The sequence below is a fragment of the Symphalangus syndactylus genome, chromosome 18 (genome assembly GCF_028878055.3).
Source record: "Symphalangus syndactylus isolate Jambi chromosome 18, NHGRI_mSymSyn1-v2.1_pri, whole genome shotgun sequence".
NCBI lineage: Eukaryota > Metazoa > Chordata > Mammalia > Primates > Hylobatidae > Symphalangus > Symphalangus syndactylus.
In genome coordinates this window covers 101,559,010-101,574,586 of record NC_072440.2, presented here as the reverse complement: position 1 = coordinate 101,574,586, position 15,577 = coordinate 101,559,010, and the positions used below count along the sequence as shown (strand labels likewise).

The following is a 15,577-nucleotide window of genomic DNA, read 5'->3' as shown; positions in this document are numbered from 1 at the left end:
CCAACCCTTCCTTCTACAAAGAAGGGAGCGGCCTGTGCAGTTTGCAGGGCAGAACCCCTGGAGACACTGCGTCTTAAGGCTACTTAAGAATCTCCCCTGCTCCGGCCCCGCGATCTGTGGCCTCAAGTATTCACCTCCGATTCCAGCCCTCCTGCTGGGGTACAAGGCTTCTAGGCACCCGCCGGCTGCTCCTCTCCCCATATCCCCGGACTGGAAGAGTCCTGGGGGCCCTGCATAGCAGGAAGGTCCTGGCTGTGGGTGCAGAAGAAGAGGAGACAGATCTCAGGAGCCCCCTCACCACTGGGATCGAAGCCCTTCAGCCATCCTCTACCCCAGGGCTATTCTACCACCCCTGAACGCCTTGGGCCCCAGGGTTTAGAAATCAGCAGGGCTAAGAGGTGCCCCCGTAGTGTTTGTGGAAAGGAAGGAAAGGGCACGTTCAGTACAGACCTGCCACAGGCAGATTTGTGAAGCTCCTGGGTGGCCCCTTCTCGCCTGATCCCCCACTGCAGCTTGCCTGTGTCTGGAGGCTGCCTGCCCAGCACCCGAAGGCCTCCAGTCCCTACCTGCCCTACCTTACACCTGGGCAATGCCCCCCCCAACTCCATCTTACCCAATTTCTTCCCTTGGGGATTCCCCAGATGACTGTCGAGGTAAGGGGCTGGGCCTGAGTAGCATACCCTTGTCTTACTCCTTTATTTACTCACTGCTTTGTCTATTTGAATTACCATGATTGACTTTTTGTTTTTTGAAACAGGGTCTCGCTGTGTTGCCCAGGCTGGACTGCAGTGATTCAGTCACTCCTCACTGCAACCTGCCTCACCCTCCTGAGTGCTGGGACTACGGGCACAGCCTACTACCCATGGCTAATATTTATTTATTTATTTATTTATTTATTTGGTAGATACAGGGTCTCACTATGTTGCTCAAGCTGATCTCGAACTCCTGGGCTCAAGTGATCCTCCTGTCTTGGCCTCCCAAAGTGCTGGGATTACAGATGTGAGCCACCACACCTGATCTCATTCTTTTTTAGAGACTTCTTGGTGGTCCATTGTATCAGATGGGTCCCTTGTTGATAAACATTGAAATGGCTTCCTGTCTTTTGTAATTACAAACCATTCTGTCACAAAATATGGTGTTTGTAGCACATGAGCCAGTATAGCAGAAGAATAAATTTCTAGAAGTTCAGTGGCTCACACCTGTAATCCCAGCACTAGGGAGGCCAAGGCAGAAGGATGGCTTGAGCCCAGGAGTTGGAAACTAGCTTAGGCACCATAGGGACGCCCTGTCTGTACAAATAATAATAATAAATTAGGCCGGGCAAGGTGGCTCACGCCTGTAATCCCAGCACTTTGGGAGGCCGAGGCGGGTGGATCACTTGAGGTCAGGAGCTCAAGACCAGCCTGGCTAACATGGTGAAACCCCATCTTTACTAAAAATACAAAATTTAGCCAGGCATGGTGGTGGGCACCTATAATCCCAGCTACTCGAGAGGCTGAGGCAGGAGAATAGCTGGAACCTGGAGGCAGAGGTTGCAGTGAGCCAAGATTGCACAACTGCACCCTAGCCTGGGCAACAGCGAGATTCTGTCTCAAATAATAATATAATATAATAATAATAATTCTGTCTCAAATAATAATAATAATAATAAATAAATAAATAAAATTTAACCAGGCATGGTGGTGTGTGCCTGCAGTCCCAGCTACCTGGGAGGCTAAGGTAGGAGGGTCCCTTGAGCACAGGAGTTTGAGGCTGCAGTGGGCCATGTAATGCCATTACACTGCAGCCTGCGTGACAGAGTGGGACCCTGTCTCGAAGAAAAGAATACAGCTTTTTTAGAATTTGTCTAGGAGGTTTTCCGGTTTTCACCAGAACCAACCCTTGCCTCCAAATGTTTGATAGATACTCTAAAATTCCTCTCTAGTAAGGCTGTACCAATCAACACCTCATCTCAGCGGTGCCTTGATGCTCCTGTTTCCCCAAGGACTGCCAATGCTGTATTAGGAGTTTACTTTATATACTGAACTAATTGGTGTAAAAGATATTCCTGTGCAAGTGAGGCTGAGCTTTCTTCCTCACGCTTATGAGCTATTTGTTGATGCTCTTCTGTGAACCTATAGACGAGCATTTGACTGGGCCTCCTCACCTTTAATGCTGCAGATGTTTAACTTGGGGAGATTCTAGTATCTGACACTTGAACTACATAAACAGGTCTCACTGTTACAATAATTGTCCCCATGCTTGATGGTTTTTTTTTTTTCTCTTTTTCTTTCTTTTTTTTTTGAGACACAGTCTCACTCTGTTGCCAGGCTGGAATGCAGTGGCGTGATCTCGGCTCACTGCAACCTCCACCTCCTGGGTTCAAGCAATTCTCCTGCCTCAGCCTCCCGAGTATCTGGGTGCCTGCCACCACACCCAGCTAATTTTTTTGTATTTTTAGGAGAGATGGAGTTTCACCATGTTGGCCAGGCTGGTCTCGAACTCCTGACCTCAGGCGATCCACCCACCTCAACCTCCCAAAGTGCAGGGATTATAGGTATGAGCCACTGTGCCCAGCCTATTTGTTACCTTTTTAACTTTTTTTTTTTTTTTTAGACAGAGTCTCACTCTGTCACCCAGGCTGGAGTGCAGTGGCACCATCTTGGCCCACTGCAACCTCCACCTCCCTGATTCAAGTGATTCTCCTGCCTCAGCCTCCCAAGTGGCTGGGACTACATGCCCTGGTAACTTTTGTATTTTAAATAGAGACAGGTTTTCACCATGTTGGCCAGGCTGGTCTCAAACTCCTGACCTCAAGTGATCCAGCTACCTCTGCCTCCCAAAGTGCTGGGATTACAGGCATGAGCCACCAGGCCCGGCCAACCATTTTTAAGTGTACAGTTCAGTGGCGTTAAGTACGTTCACACTGCTGTTACAACCGTCACCACCCTCCACCCGCAGGACTTTTCCATTTTGAAGAACTGAAATTGTGTTCATTAAACAGTGATTCCTCATTTCCTCCTCCCCCAGGCCCTGGCAACTACCTTTCTACTTTCTCTCTGTATGAATTAGACTATTTTAGGTACCTGCTATGAATGAAATCACACAATGTTTTTCTGGCTGGCTTATTTTACTCAGCATCATGTCTTCAATGTCTTATAGCATGTGTCAGAATTCCCTTCCTTTTAAGGCTGACTAGTGCCGCATTGTATGGACACAGCACATTCTATGTATCCACTCAGCCATTGATGGATGCTTGGGTCACTCCCACCTTTTGGCTATTATTTTTTGTTTGTTTTTGAGATGGAATTTGTGACCTCCACCTCCCGGGTTTAAGCAATTCTCCTGCCTCAGCCTCCCGAGTAGCTGGAACTACAGGTGTGTGCCACCACACCTGGCTAATTTTTGTATTTTTAGTAGAGATGAGGTTTCACCATGTGGGCCAGGCTGGTCTCAAACTCCTGACCTCAAGTGATCTGCCCACTTTGGCCTCCCAACGTGCTGGGATTACAGGCGTGAGCCACTGCGTCCAGCCTTGGCTATTGTTAATGATGCTGCTATGTTTATTTTTATTAGTTATTTATTATTTATTTTGTTATGATTTACTATTTTATTTTCAGTTTCTCTTATTTCCTTTTTTTTTCTTCTTTTTTCTTTTTTTTGAGACAGAGTCTCCCTCTGTCACCCATGCTGGAATGCAGTGGCCCAATCTCAGTCCACTGCAACCTCCAACTCCCAGGTTCAAGCCATTCTCGTGCCTCAGCCTCCCAAGTAGCTGGGATTACAGGCACCCACCAGCACGCCAGGCTAATTTTTGTATTTTTAGTAGAGATGTGTTTTCACCATGTTGACCAGGATGATCTTGATCTCTTCACCTCATGATCCACCCGCCTCGGCCTCCCAAAGTGCTGGGGTTACAGACATGAGCCACCGCGCCCAACCGTAGTTTCTTTTATTTTCTATTTGCAAAAGTAATATGTTTTTAACAAATTAAAACATAGCATTACATAAATTCATGGAAATTGCAGGTCTCCATTCTTATATCCATGAAGATAATAGCCGGCGTCAACAGTTTGGTTTCTTTTCTTTTAGGATTCTTATTTAGGTATATGCTGACATAATTTTTTAAGTGGGGTTATGTGCTTTACATGCTTAAATGCTTTATTTGGACCCAATTTCAAATTTCCAGAAAATATGAAAGACAATGAAAAGAATTCTCAGCCAGGTGCGGTGGCTCACGCCTGCAATCCCAGTGCTTTGGGAGGCCAGGGCAGGTGGATCACCTGAGATTGTGAGTTCCAGACCAGCCTGACCAACATGGAGAAACCCCGCCTCTACTAAAAATACAAAATTAGGCAGTCGTGGTGGTGCATGCCTGTAATCCCAGCTACTCGGGAGGCTGAGGCAGGATAATTGCTTGAACCCGAGAGGTGGAGGTTGCGATGAGCTGAGATCACGCCATTGCACTCAAACTTGGGCAACAAGAGTGAAACTCAGTCTCAAAAAAAAAAAAAGAAAAAAGAAAAGAAGAAAAGAATTCTTATACTTTTCATATACTTTTACCACATCTGCTTTCTGTTTCTGTCTCTGCTTCTGTCTTTTCCGTCTCTCTTTCTGAACTCTGAATTCTTCAACAGTAAGTTGCAGACATGATGTTCCTTTACCTCTAAAAACTTTAGGGCATATTTCCTAAAAACAAGGACATCCTCTTATATAACCTTAGTATGATGATCAAAATCAGGAATGCAATACTGGTACTTGGTCTGCAGATTTCACTTGGGTATCACTGGTTGTCTTAATAGTGTGCTTTCTAAGCTGGGGACAGTGGCACATTTCTGTAGTCTCAGCCACTCAGAAGGCTGAGGTGGGAGAATCACTTGAGGCCAGGAGTTTGAGACCAGTCTGGACCACACAGCAAGACACCATCTCTTTGAAAAAAAAAAAAAAAAAAAAAAAAGCACACTTTCTACCAAAATAAAATGTCATATTTTCTCAGATAATAATAAAAACTGAGATGGCTTCCTGTCTTCTGTAATAAATTGTCATGTCTCTTTAGCCTTATTTAAGCTGGAACACTTATACAGACTTTTTGACTTTTTTTTTTTTTTTTTTTTTTTTTTTTTAGGGGGTATCTTGCTCTGTTACCCAGGCTGGAGTGCGGTGGCGCGATCTCGGCTCACTGCAACCTCTGCCTCCCAGGCTCAAACAATTTTCCTGTCTCAGCCTCAAAGCTTTCCAGCCTAAACCTGGAAGAGTTTAGGGTTTAGAGTAGCTGGGATTACAGGCATACACTACCATGCCCGGCTAATTTTTGTATTTTTAATAGAGACGGGGTTTAGCCATGTTGGCCTGGGTGGTCTCGAACTCCTGACCTCGTGATCCACTTGCCTTGGCCTCCCAAAGTGCTGGGATTACAGGCGTGAGCCACTGCACCCAGCCTTTTTGACCTTGATGGCTCTGAGTTTTTTAAGTGTTTAGATCAGTTGTTTTGTAAAATGCTCCTTAATTTGAACTCGTGCTGCTTCCTCATGGCTAGATGAGGTTATGCAGTTTTGGCAAAACACTGCAGAATTGATGTTGTTTTCTTCAATGCATTGCAGGAGGCACACAGCATTGGTCTTTTCCATGTGTATGATGTTAACTTTGGTCACTTGACTAAGGCAGTATCTGCTTAAATTTTTTTTTTTAAACAAGGTAAAAGATACATACAGTGAAATGTACACATCTTAAGTGAACAGGCTAGAGAGTTTTGACAAATAAGTATCATCCATCCATCAGTGTAACCAACATCCCAATCGAGTTCTTTATATATTGTTTACAGTGCTTTTTTAATTAAAAATATGGTTTGTCCATCTTTTATGGGTTAATATAAATTTTTTTCCTGGCATTTTACATAAAGCTGCCAGAGTTTACTTTAGACAAACATGGGAGAGCTAATTTCCATGGGCCTTGGAGTAGTGTAGATTTATGATCAATTTCTGCTTCGACACTAGCTTACTGTGTAGGGTGACCTTTAGCTCTCTAAGTCTCAATTTTTTTCATCTCTAAAATGGGAATGTCACTTAGCTCAAAACTTTTTCTCAAGAATGGAGTCTTCTGGCTGGACATGGTGGCTCACGCCTGTAATCCCAGCACTTTGGGAGGCCGAGGTGTGTGGATTGCCTGAGGTCAGGAGTTCGAGACCAGCCTGGCCAACATGGTGACACCCTGTCTCTACTAAAAATACAAAAAATTAGCTGAGCGTGGTGGCAGACACCTGTAATCCCAGCCACCAGGGAAGCTGAGGCAGGAGAATCATTTGAACCCGGGAGATGGAGGTTGCAGTGAGCCGAGATCACACCATTGTACTCCAGCCTGGACGACAAGAGTGAAACTCTGTCTCAAAAAAAAAAAAAAAAAAAAAAGAATGGAGTCTTCAAAACACCTAAAAAATTATATATATCAACAAATAAAATTTTTAAAAAGAGGCTGGGTGTGGTGGCTCATGCCTGTAATCTTAGCACTTTGGGAAGCCGAGGCGGGAGAATCACTTGAGGCCAGGAGTTCAAGACCAGCCTGGGCAACATGGCAAGACCCTGGCCCTACCAGAAAAAATTTTGTTTTAAATGAACTAGCCAGTAAAAAACTGGCAAAATATATGAACATGCTATCCACAGAAGAAGAAAATAGCCTTTTATAGAGTCAAACATGAGAAAAGATGTCCAGCCTCACTGATGATCAAAGAAATGCAAATCAAAGCAACAATGAGATATAATTTTTCAGATATCAGATTGGCAGAGATTAAAAAGATTCATAATACCTATGTTGGCAAGGGTTTAGGGAAGCAGGCAGTCTCATACGCTGGGGTGTGAGTGTACACTGACTTTGTACATGTGTAGGGTAGTTTAGTCTTGCTTGTTAAAATTGTAAATGTTCATATTGTTAATTCCAGAAGTTGCATTCTTAGCAACTTATTTTTTCCTTTTTAAATGCATTTTTCTTTTTAGAAATGTATTTATTTTTTAACAAAGTTCAGCTTTCTCATCCAGGTAACTTATTTTTTATATATACCTGCACAAGTGAGCAAAATGTGTGTATTATTGTGATACCATATCAAAGTGGCAACAACTCAAATGTCCAATAGTAGAGAATTTGTTATGACACAGCTATGAAATGAAATACAGTACAGTAAGTGAAAGGAATGAGGAACCAGTCTTCTCCCATGAAAAGGTGTTCACCACAAACTGTAGAGTGAAAAAAGTACATTTAACACAGTATCTAGACTCTTAGTTCCCTTTCAATGAGAAAAATTTTCCGATTCAGTAATACTGCAATTCACTGATGACCATCACTAGTGATCACAGGTAAGTCAGGGCTGTTTGTGTTATGTGGAACCAGGGCTTTTTCTAGCAGTAGAACTTCATCAGACCATGTTATTCTGAGACGTTTCTGGTGTCTTGTATATGCCTAAGGGCCACACTTCTATGTAGTTAAAGACTTCACAGAAGGGCACGTGTGATGGCTCATGCCTGTAATCTCAGCACTTTGGGAGGCCGAGGCAGGTGGATTGCTTGAGCTCAGGGGTTTGAGACCAGACTGGGCAACATGGTGAAATCCCGTCTCTACCAAAAATACAAAAATTAGTGGGGCATGGTGACGGGTGCCTGTAGTCCAGCTACTGAGGAGGCTGAGGCAGAAGGATCACTTGAAGCTGGAAGGTGGAGGTTGCAGTGAGCTGAGATAGCACCACTGCACTCCAGCCTGGGCGACAGGGTAAGACCCTGTCTCAAAAACAAAAAGCAAACAAAACAAAACAAACAAAAACTTCACAGAGGCTAGGACAAGGAGCACTAAAGAGTCATCAGCAAAATGATGAGTGAGTTCTCTTTTTAGGTCTGTTAGGACAGAGACAAGTAGGGGTGCCAGAATTCATTGATTCATTCAGCAGACATTGCTGAGCAGCTGCTGTGAGTCAGGCACTGTGGTAGTTGCTGGATTTATGTAAACAAATAACTACTCAAAATATTATAGGGGATGTGGTGATAGGAGACAGCAACTCCCACAGGTCGCTGTAAGGATAAAAGAGGAACAGTTGGCAGCATTAAAATAGGAGCTCCGAAAGAGCGGGGACTTTGTTTTGTCCATGACATTTTAGAACAGTGCTTGGCGCATAGTAGTTGTTTGATGTATGAAATTTGCTAAACAAATGAACCAATGAATTTATGGAGTCGGGGTCCCAACAGATGACAGAAGATGCACTTGCAAATTATGCCAGGGATAATTTGAGGAGGGGCTCCTTATAGGGAGACAGAGTTATATGTGGGCTATAGGAGAATCACAGGAACCATGCAGGAACCCAGGCTGGTGGAGAGACATTGTCACAACCCCTAGGCTGGCAGGGATGAGAGGATTGAGGTCACTGGAACTGGGAGGGAGCCAGACTCTCCCTCCCTCTGATCTCCTGCCAGATCTACCCAGGAGTCATGGGGCAGAGAACCCAAAACAGTCCACCCAGGTTGCCTAGAGCATATCTCAACGTGTCTCTTGCAGACTCTGATACCTTACAATGGTATCAGGCACCAAACTCCATGAAGAATCCTGTGAGATAAGGAGTGTCATCCCCATTTTACAGCTGAAAACTGTAAAAATGTGAAAACATTTTACAGACGAAACTGAGATTAGTTAGGTAACTTACCCGAGGTTATAATTAGTAAGAGGCTATTAACTACTGTTCTAAGAAATGCCATCATACTGGTGGAGATTTAATCCCAGGATGGGCCACAATGACGGTAAAGATAGCAGTGTGGCCTGGTGGCCGAGAGCCTCACTTTTGGAGTCCACATAACGACTGGATGGTTGGAAGGGATGGGGCACATTACTTCTCTGGGCCTCAGTTTCTCCATCTGTAAAATGAGATGATACCCAACTTTTGGGAATTTTTGCGAGGATTAAATGAGGCAACGATTATAGAATGTTTGATGCTTGATCGACTCCACTAAATAATAGGTGATATCAAAAGAAGACCTTAACTCTGTCTGGCTGGGCGCAGTGACTCATGCCTGTAATCTCAGTACTTTGGGAGGCTGAGGCCTGAGGATCACTTTAGCCCCAGAGTTCAAGACCAGCTTGGGCAATATAGTAAGACCTTGTCTTTACAAAAATATTTAAAAATGAGGTGGAAGATCACTTGAGTCTGGGAGGTCAAGGCTGCAATGAGCCGTGATCATACCACTGTATTCCCATCCTACCTGGGTGACAGAGCGACATCCTGCCTCAAAAAAAAAAAAAAAAAAAAAAAAACTTACATAAACCATGCAAGTGTTAAGCCTTTGGAAACATGCCAGAATACGAAATGTGTTCCCTCTTGGGTGGGGGAGTATGGTTGTTCAATTTTTGTTAACTACTTTATACTTGTATTTTTCCATTTTTCACCATAAACACATGACTCTGGGAGTCAGAAAAGCAAGGTGCTACCTCTCCCTCCCTCCTTTGCTTTTATCAGGGCGTCCTGTGTCCCTGCCTCTGTTTTCTGTGTTGGGCCCTAGGCCTCTGGGCTCCGGTCCGAGTGGCCGGGGTGGCCGGCGTCTGCAGCAGTGGAAGACCTTGTACTCCATGTAGGATTCAGTGACTTGAGTCTTCCTGCAAACACCACCTCTCTCCTGAGGGCGGGGAGAATGTGGAGACAGAGCCTGAGGCAACGATTCGGATCATCATAACTTTCAGACTTTGATCCTAGTTTGACTTGTTTTCCAACTGGGGTTCTAATGGCTCAGCCTTCTGGAGCAGACTCCTTGCTACGAGATGATTGGTTATGTCAATGTTCATAATAATCCTGTAGAATGAGTATCATCCACATTTTATAGGTAATAGAACCGAGGCTCAAAGTAATTACATCAATTCAGCTAAAATCGACAGGGTGCGATGACTCCCACCTGTAATCCCAGCACTTTGGAAGGCCAAGGCAGGTGGATCACTTGAGGTCAGGAGTTCGAGACTAGCCTGGCCAACATGGCAAAACCCCGTCTCTACTAAAAATACAAAAATTAGCTGGGTGTGGTGCTGGGCGTGGTGCTGGGCGCCTGTAATCCCAGCTACTTGGGAGGCTGAGGAAGGAGAATCACTTGAACCTGAGAGGCGGAGGTTGCAGTGAGTCAAGATTGCACCACTACACTCCAGCCTGGGTGACAGAGCAAGACTCTGTCTCCAAAAAAAAAAAAAAAAAAAAAGAAAAATTGAAAATTGGCCAAAATCCTATATTTGGTAATTGGCAGAGTTGTGGCCGATTTGAGCCCTTTTGCCTTCAAATGCTATACTTTCTAAAGCCTTCAGTGTGTTTTTCAGAGACAAAAAGTTTTAATGTTCTAATTATCAAAGCAATATCTGATTATAATTGGAAAATATGTAAAGTAGGAAAAACACTTTCACGTCGTCATAGCCAGTGCCCATACTGCCTGTAGGAGTTTGTATCTTGGTATTTTTCCAACATTATAATACACGCCTTGTTCCACAGTATTAGGAATTCTTTGAAGCTTTATATTCAACGGCTCCCTAATAATCCCTCAGCTGGATATACCATCATTTACTTAAACAATTCCTTATTGTCGGACCTTCCAGCTCTCTCCAATTCTTTACTGTCAGCAGCCTGCTGCGAAGAACATTGTTTTATTCAGAAAGCTTTTTCTGTTTGTCCTATTTCCTTAAGATAGCTTCCCAGAAGTGGAATTACTGGTTCAAAGGCTATTAGCATTTTTTTTTTTTTTTTTTTTTTTTTTGAGATGGGGTCTCACACTGTCACCCAGGCTGGAGTGCAGTGGTGCGATCTCGGCTCACTGCAACCTCCACCTCCCGGGTTCAAGTGATTCTCCTGCCTCGGCCTCCCAAGTAGCTGGGACTACAGGCACCCACCACCATGCCTGGCTAATTTTTGTATTTTTAGTAGAGACGGGGTTTCACCATGTTGGCCAGGATGGTCTCGATCTCTTGACCTAGTGATCTGCTTGCCTCGGCCTCCCAAAGTGCTGGGATGGGATTACAGGTGTGACCCACTGTGCCCGGCCGCTATTGGCATTTTAACCCTCTTCATACATCTTGCCAAATTATTCCCCCAAAGGGTGTCACCAGCTACTTTTCCTGCCAGCAGCATGTGACAGTATTTTGAGGACAGCTTCCTACTCTAACCGGCTTTTTCTTCTCTCTCCAAAGCCTCATAAGGAGAATGGCTCAGAGCGTGGTGGAAGTCATGGAGGACTCAAAGGGGAAGGTCCAGGAGCACCTCCTGGCAAACGGAGGTAGGTAGGGCGGCCCTCTGATGTGGAGCACAGTCTCCCCACTCCATCTAGACCAGAGTCGCCCTCGCTGTGGCCACACAGCAATCACTAAGGTGGCCCAGGCCTCAGTGGACACTCTGGATTGACACATTGGGCAGAGGCTCTGCACTCACTTTTATTTATTTATATTATTATTATTTTGAGACAGAGTCTCCCTCTGTTGCCCAGGCTGGAGTGTGGTGCAATGTTGGCTCACTGCAACCTCCGCCTGTCTCAGCCTCCTGAGTAGCTGGGACTACAGGCACCCACCACCACACCTGGCTAATTTTTGTGTTTTTAGTAGAGATGGAGTTTCACCATGTTGGCCAGGCTGGCCTCAAGCTCCCAACCTCAAGTGATCTGCCCACCTCAGCCTCCCGAAGTACTGTGATTACAGGCGTGAGCTACCATGCCTGGCCAATTTTTATTATGATTATTTTCTTCGCTTTTCTTTTTTTTTTTTTTGAGACGGAGTCTTGCTCGTCACCCAGGATGGAATGCAGTGGCGCCATCTCGGCTCACTGCAAGCTCCACCTTCCGGGTTCACACCGTTCTCTGGCCTCAGCCTCCTGAGTAGCTGGGACTACAGGCGCCTGCCACCATGCCCGGCTAATTTTTTTGTGTGTGTTTTTAGTAGAGATGGGGTTTCACCATATTAGCCAGGATGGTCTCAATCTCTTGACCTTGTGATCTGCCCGCCTCGGCCTCCCAAAGTGCTGGGATTACAGGCGTGAGCCACCGCGCCCGGCCTATTATGATTATTTTCTGAGACGTGGTCTTGCCCAGGCTGGAGTGCAGTGGTGTGATCATAGCTCACTGCAGCCTCAACCTCTCAGGCTCAAGGGGTCCTCCCACCTCAGCCTCTCGCTCACCAACACACCTGGCTAATATATATATATATATATATATATTTATTTATTTATTTTGAGACGGAGTTTTGCTCTTGTTGCCCAGGCTGGAGTGCAATGGCACGATCTCAGCTCACTGCAACCTCTGCCTCCCAGGTTCAAGCGATTCTCCCGCGTTCAAGCGATTCTCCCGCCTCAGCCTCCCGAGTAACTGGGATTACAGGCATATGCCACCATGTCCAGCTAGTTTTGTATTTTTAGTAGAGACGGGGTTTCTCCATGTTGGTCAGGCTGGTCTCGAACTCCCGACCTCAGGTGATCCACCCACCCCGGTCTCCCAAAGTGCTGGGATGACAGGCGTGAGCTACCATGCCTGGCCACGCCTGGCTAATATTTTTTATTTTTTGTAGAGATGGGGTCTCGCAATGTTGCCCAGGCTGGTCTTAAACTCCTGGGCTCAAGCGATCCTCCTGCCTTGGCCTCCCAAAGTGCTGGGATTCCAGGTGTGAGCCACTGTTCCTGGCTGATGCACTGCTTTTAGCACATCAGCACTGCTAGATTTGGAAGTTGTTCCCCTTCATAAGTTCACAGCTCTGCAGTTCCGCCTCTACTCTAACCAGCTGGTGAACTCCTCAGAGTGCTGCAGATAAAGCCCAGCTCCTACTGTTTGCCCCTCCACCCTCTCCAGAGCCACCACTCTCCCCACCTGGGCAATTCTGCCTCCTCGCCTCACCCTCACCGATTTATCCCTTTGCCCAAATCAGGTATGAAAAATGCCTTCCTGTGCTGAGGAAGGCCTCCAGCCAGTCTTTAATTGCTGTCCAGTAAAAAGAACAGAGGCTGTGCCCTGAAGGCTCCCTGCAGTGTAGTCACGTTGGGAATGTCTGCCTCCTTCGTGCTAATAGGACGAACCTTTAGATTCCAATGATGTTTTGGCCCATTAACTGTGTGCATACTATTTCAGTGCATTTAAAGTGTGCAAGGCAAAACCTTTGAGACTTTGGAAACTTTAGAATTAAATGTTTAATTATCTCCAGAGATAAACTTACATGATTCTATGCATATATATTGAAAATGAGAGTAGAGATAATACTGGGCCAGTGTGGTGGCTCACGCCTGTAATCCCATCACTTTGGGAGGCCAAGGCGGGCAGATCACCTGAGGTCAGGAGTTCAAAACCAGCCCAGCCAACATGGTGTAACCCCATCTCTACTAAAAATACAGAAAAAATTAGCTGGGCATAGTGGTGCACACCTGTAATCCCAGCTACTTGGGAGACTGGGGAGGAGAATTGCTTGAACCCAAGAGGCAGAGGTTGCTGTGAGCAGAGATCGCACCATTGCATTCCAGCCTGGGTGACAGAGTGAGACTCTGTCTCAAAACAAACAAACAAAAAACAACAATAGATAATACTGTATTTTTACTGTACCTTTTCCATGTTAAGAAATATTTAGATATATTGCCGGGCGCAGTGGCTCACGCCTGTAATCCCAGCACTTTGGGAGGCTGAGGCGGATGGATCACGAAGTCAGGAGTTCGAGACCAGCCTGGCCAACATGGTGAAACCCCGACTCTACTAAAAATACAAAAATTAGCTGGGTGTGGTGGCTCACGCCTGTAATCCCAGCACTTTGGGAGGCTGAGGCGGATGGATCACGAAGTCAGGAGTTCGAGACCAGCCTGGCCAACATGGTGAAACCCCGACTCTACTAAAAATACAAAAATTAGCTGGGTGTGGTGGCTGGCGCCTGTAATCCCAGCTTCTCGGGAGGCTGAGGCAGAAGAATTGCTTGAACCTGGGAGGCGGAGGTTGCAGTGAGCCGAGATCGCACCATTGCACTCCAGCCTAGGAGACAAGAGTGAAATTCTGTCTCAAAAAAAAAAAGAAAAAAAAAAAGAAATATTTAGATATACAAATACTTACCATGTGTTACAGTTGCAGTAGCCTAGGTGTGTAGTAGGCGATACTACCTAGGTTTTTCTAAGTGCCCTCTGTGATGTTCACACAATGACAAAAATCTCCCAATGACACATTTCTCAGAATGTTTCCCTGTCATGAAGCAATGCATGACTGTTTACACTATATGTTTATAATAAGATTTATATCATTTGTTATAAATATAACATATTCATACTTTTCCCTCTTGAAAACATGAGGAGACTTTTTTTTTTTTTGAGACAGTCTCACTCTGTTACCCAGGCTGGAGTGCAGTGGCGCGATCTCAGCTCACTGCAACCTCTGCCTACCGGGTTCAAGCAGGTCTCCTGCCTCGCCCTCCAGAGTAGCTGGGATTACAGGCACCTGCCACCGCACATGGCTAATTTTTGTATTTTTAGTACAGACCGGGTTTCTCCATGTTGGCCGGGCTGGTCTTGAACTCTTGACCTCAGGTGATCCGCCAGCCTCGGCCTCCCAAAGTGCTAGGATTATAGGCGTGCGCCACCGCGCCCGGCCAGAGGAGACTTTATTTGGCTGTTTAAATTGACAAATTGAAATGTTCCTACCCCACCTGTGATCTTGGCTTTGTGTGTCTATGTGGCTTAATAACTCCACCTTATTATATTGCAGGCTTGAAAGAAAAAATGAAATGTTTAAAGAGTAGGTTATGAATTGTTTGCTGTGTCTGTGCTCGGCGTGATGCCCGCATGTCCCAGGAAGGTGGAATCTCGGTCTGGTTGTATTGGTACAGTGATCAAGTTACCACGATTTCTCAAGTAACAGCCTTGTAACTTGGTCACAATATCCATATGACACAGATAACCACCATCTTGTCCCCTCCCCTCTTTGTCCTGTCATCCCTGCGTCTCCTGAGCAGCACTGCATGTCGCCTGGAAGCTGGGAACACTTTGACCTTGTGGAATTCAAGGTGAACTCCTGTCTCTTTCTGCATGTGGTCTGCTTCTTGCTTTGATCCTGACGCGATGTCCCGACTGCCTGCTCTTGAGCCTGTCTGTTTTATGGACACTGGAACCTTAAACTCCAGGCTTCACTTTGTGTGGCCTTGATGGGGTTCAGACATACAAGGAGCCTCCAGGGCAGTCCCGGTGCCCAAACAGGTCTTTGCTTGTGTGAATGTTAGAGGGAGCCGTTTGCTTTGGATTTTCTCCAACCCGCTCAAACTGGTGGAATTAAAAATAGCAAATCATTTTAGGTTGAATAAAAATCTTTAGAGATTGGCATTTATCAAATGCCTTCCCAAATGCAGTCTGTTTGTCACACTGAGATTTTTTGATGATGCTAAGAAAAAATTACCTTGTCAAGTTGACCAAGCAGGTCTGATTTCCCAGAAGGTCACTCCTCGGGCCCAGGACTGCAAGGCTGACTTCAGGTAGAGAACTACTTTTCTCCATAAACAATGGAGGAACTTTAGCTTATATTAAAATAGTGATCAAAGTGCTTATATTTTATGCAAAATTAATGTAACCTTAAGTTAGATGTTATTATTATGCAGTATCCATCCCCAA

The 15,577-nt window shown here is 45.4% G+C and overlaps 1 protein-coding gene and 1 non-coding gene across 7 annotated transcripts in view; both read left to right on the top strand.

The window, feature by feature from the left end:
• ATP6V1C2 (ATPase H+ transporting V1 subunit C2) overlaps nt 1-15,577 on the top strand; it is a 59,944-nt gene that overhangs the window by 17,842 nt on the left and 26,525 nt on the right. For 3 of the 6 annotated variants that reach the window (XM_055252126.2, XM_063623969.1, XM_063623967.1), the window contains exons 4-5: nt 11,161-11,246; nt 14,682-14,711. In XM_055252126.2, coding sequence (XP_055108101.1) covers nt 11,161-11,246; nt 14,682-14,711 — 116 coding nt within the window. The remainder of the gene's footprint in view (nt 1-11,160; nt 11,247-14,681; nt 14,712-15,577) is intronic. The other 3 variants (XM_055252128.2, XM_055252127.2, XM_063623968.1) reach the window with 1 other exon arrangement.
• Nucleotides 1,819-1,883, top strand: LOC129468693 (U7 small nuclear RNA). Its single transcript, XR_008652772.1, has one exon. It is a non-coding gene; the product is annotated as a U7 small nuclear RNA (small nuclear RNA).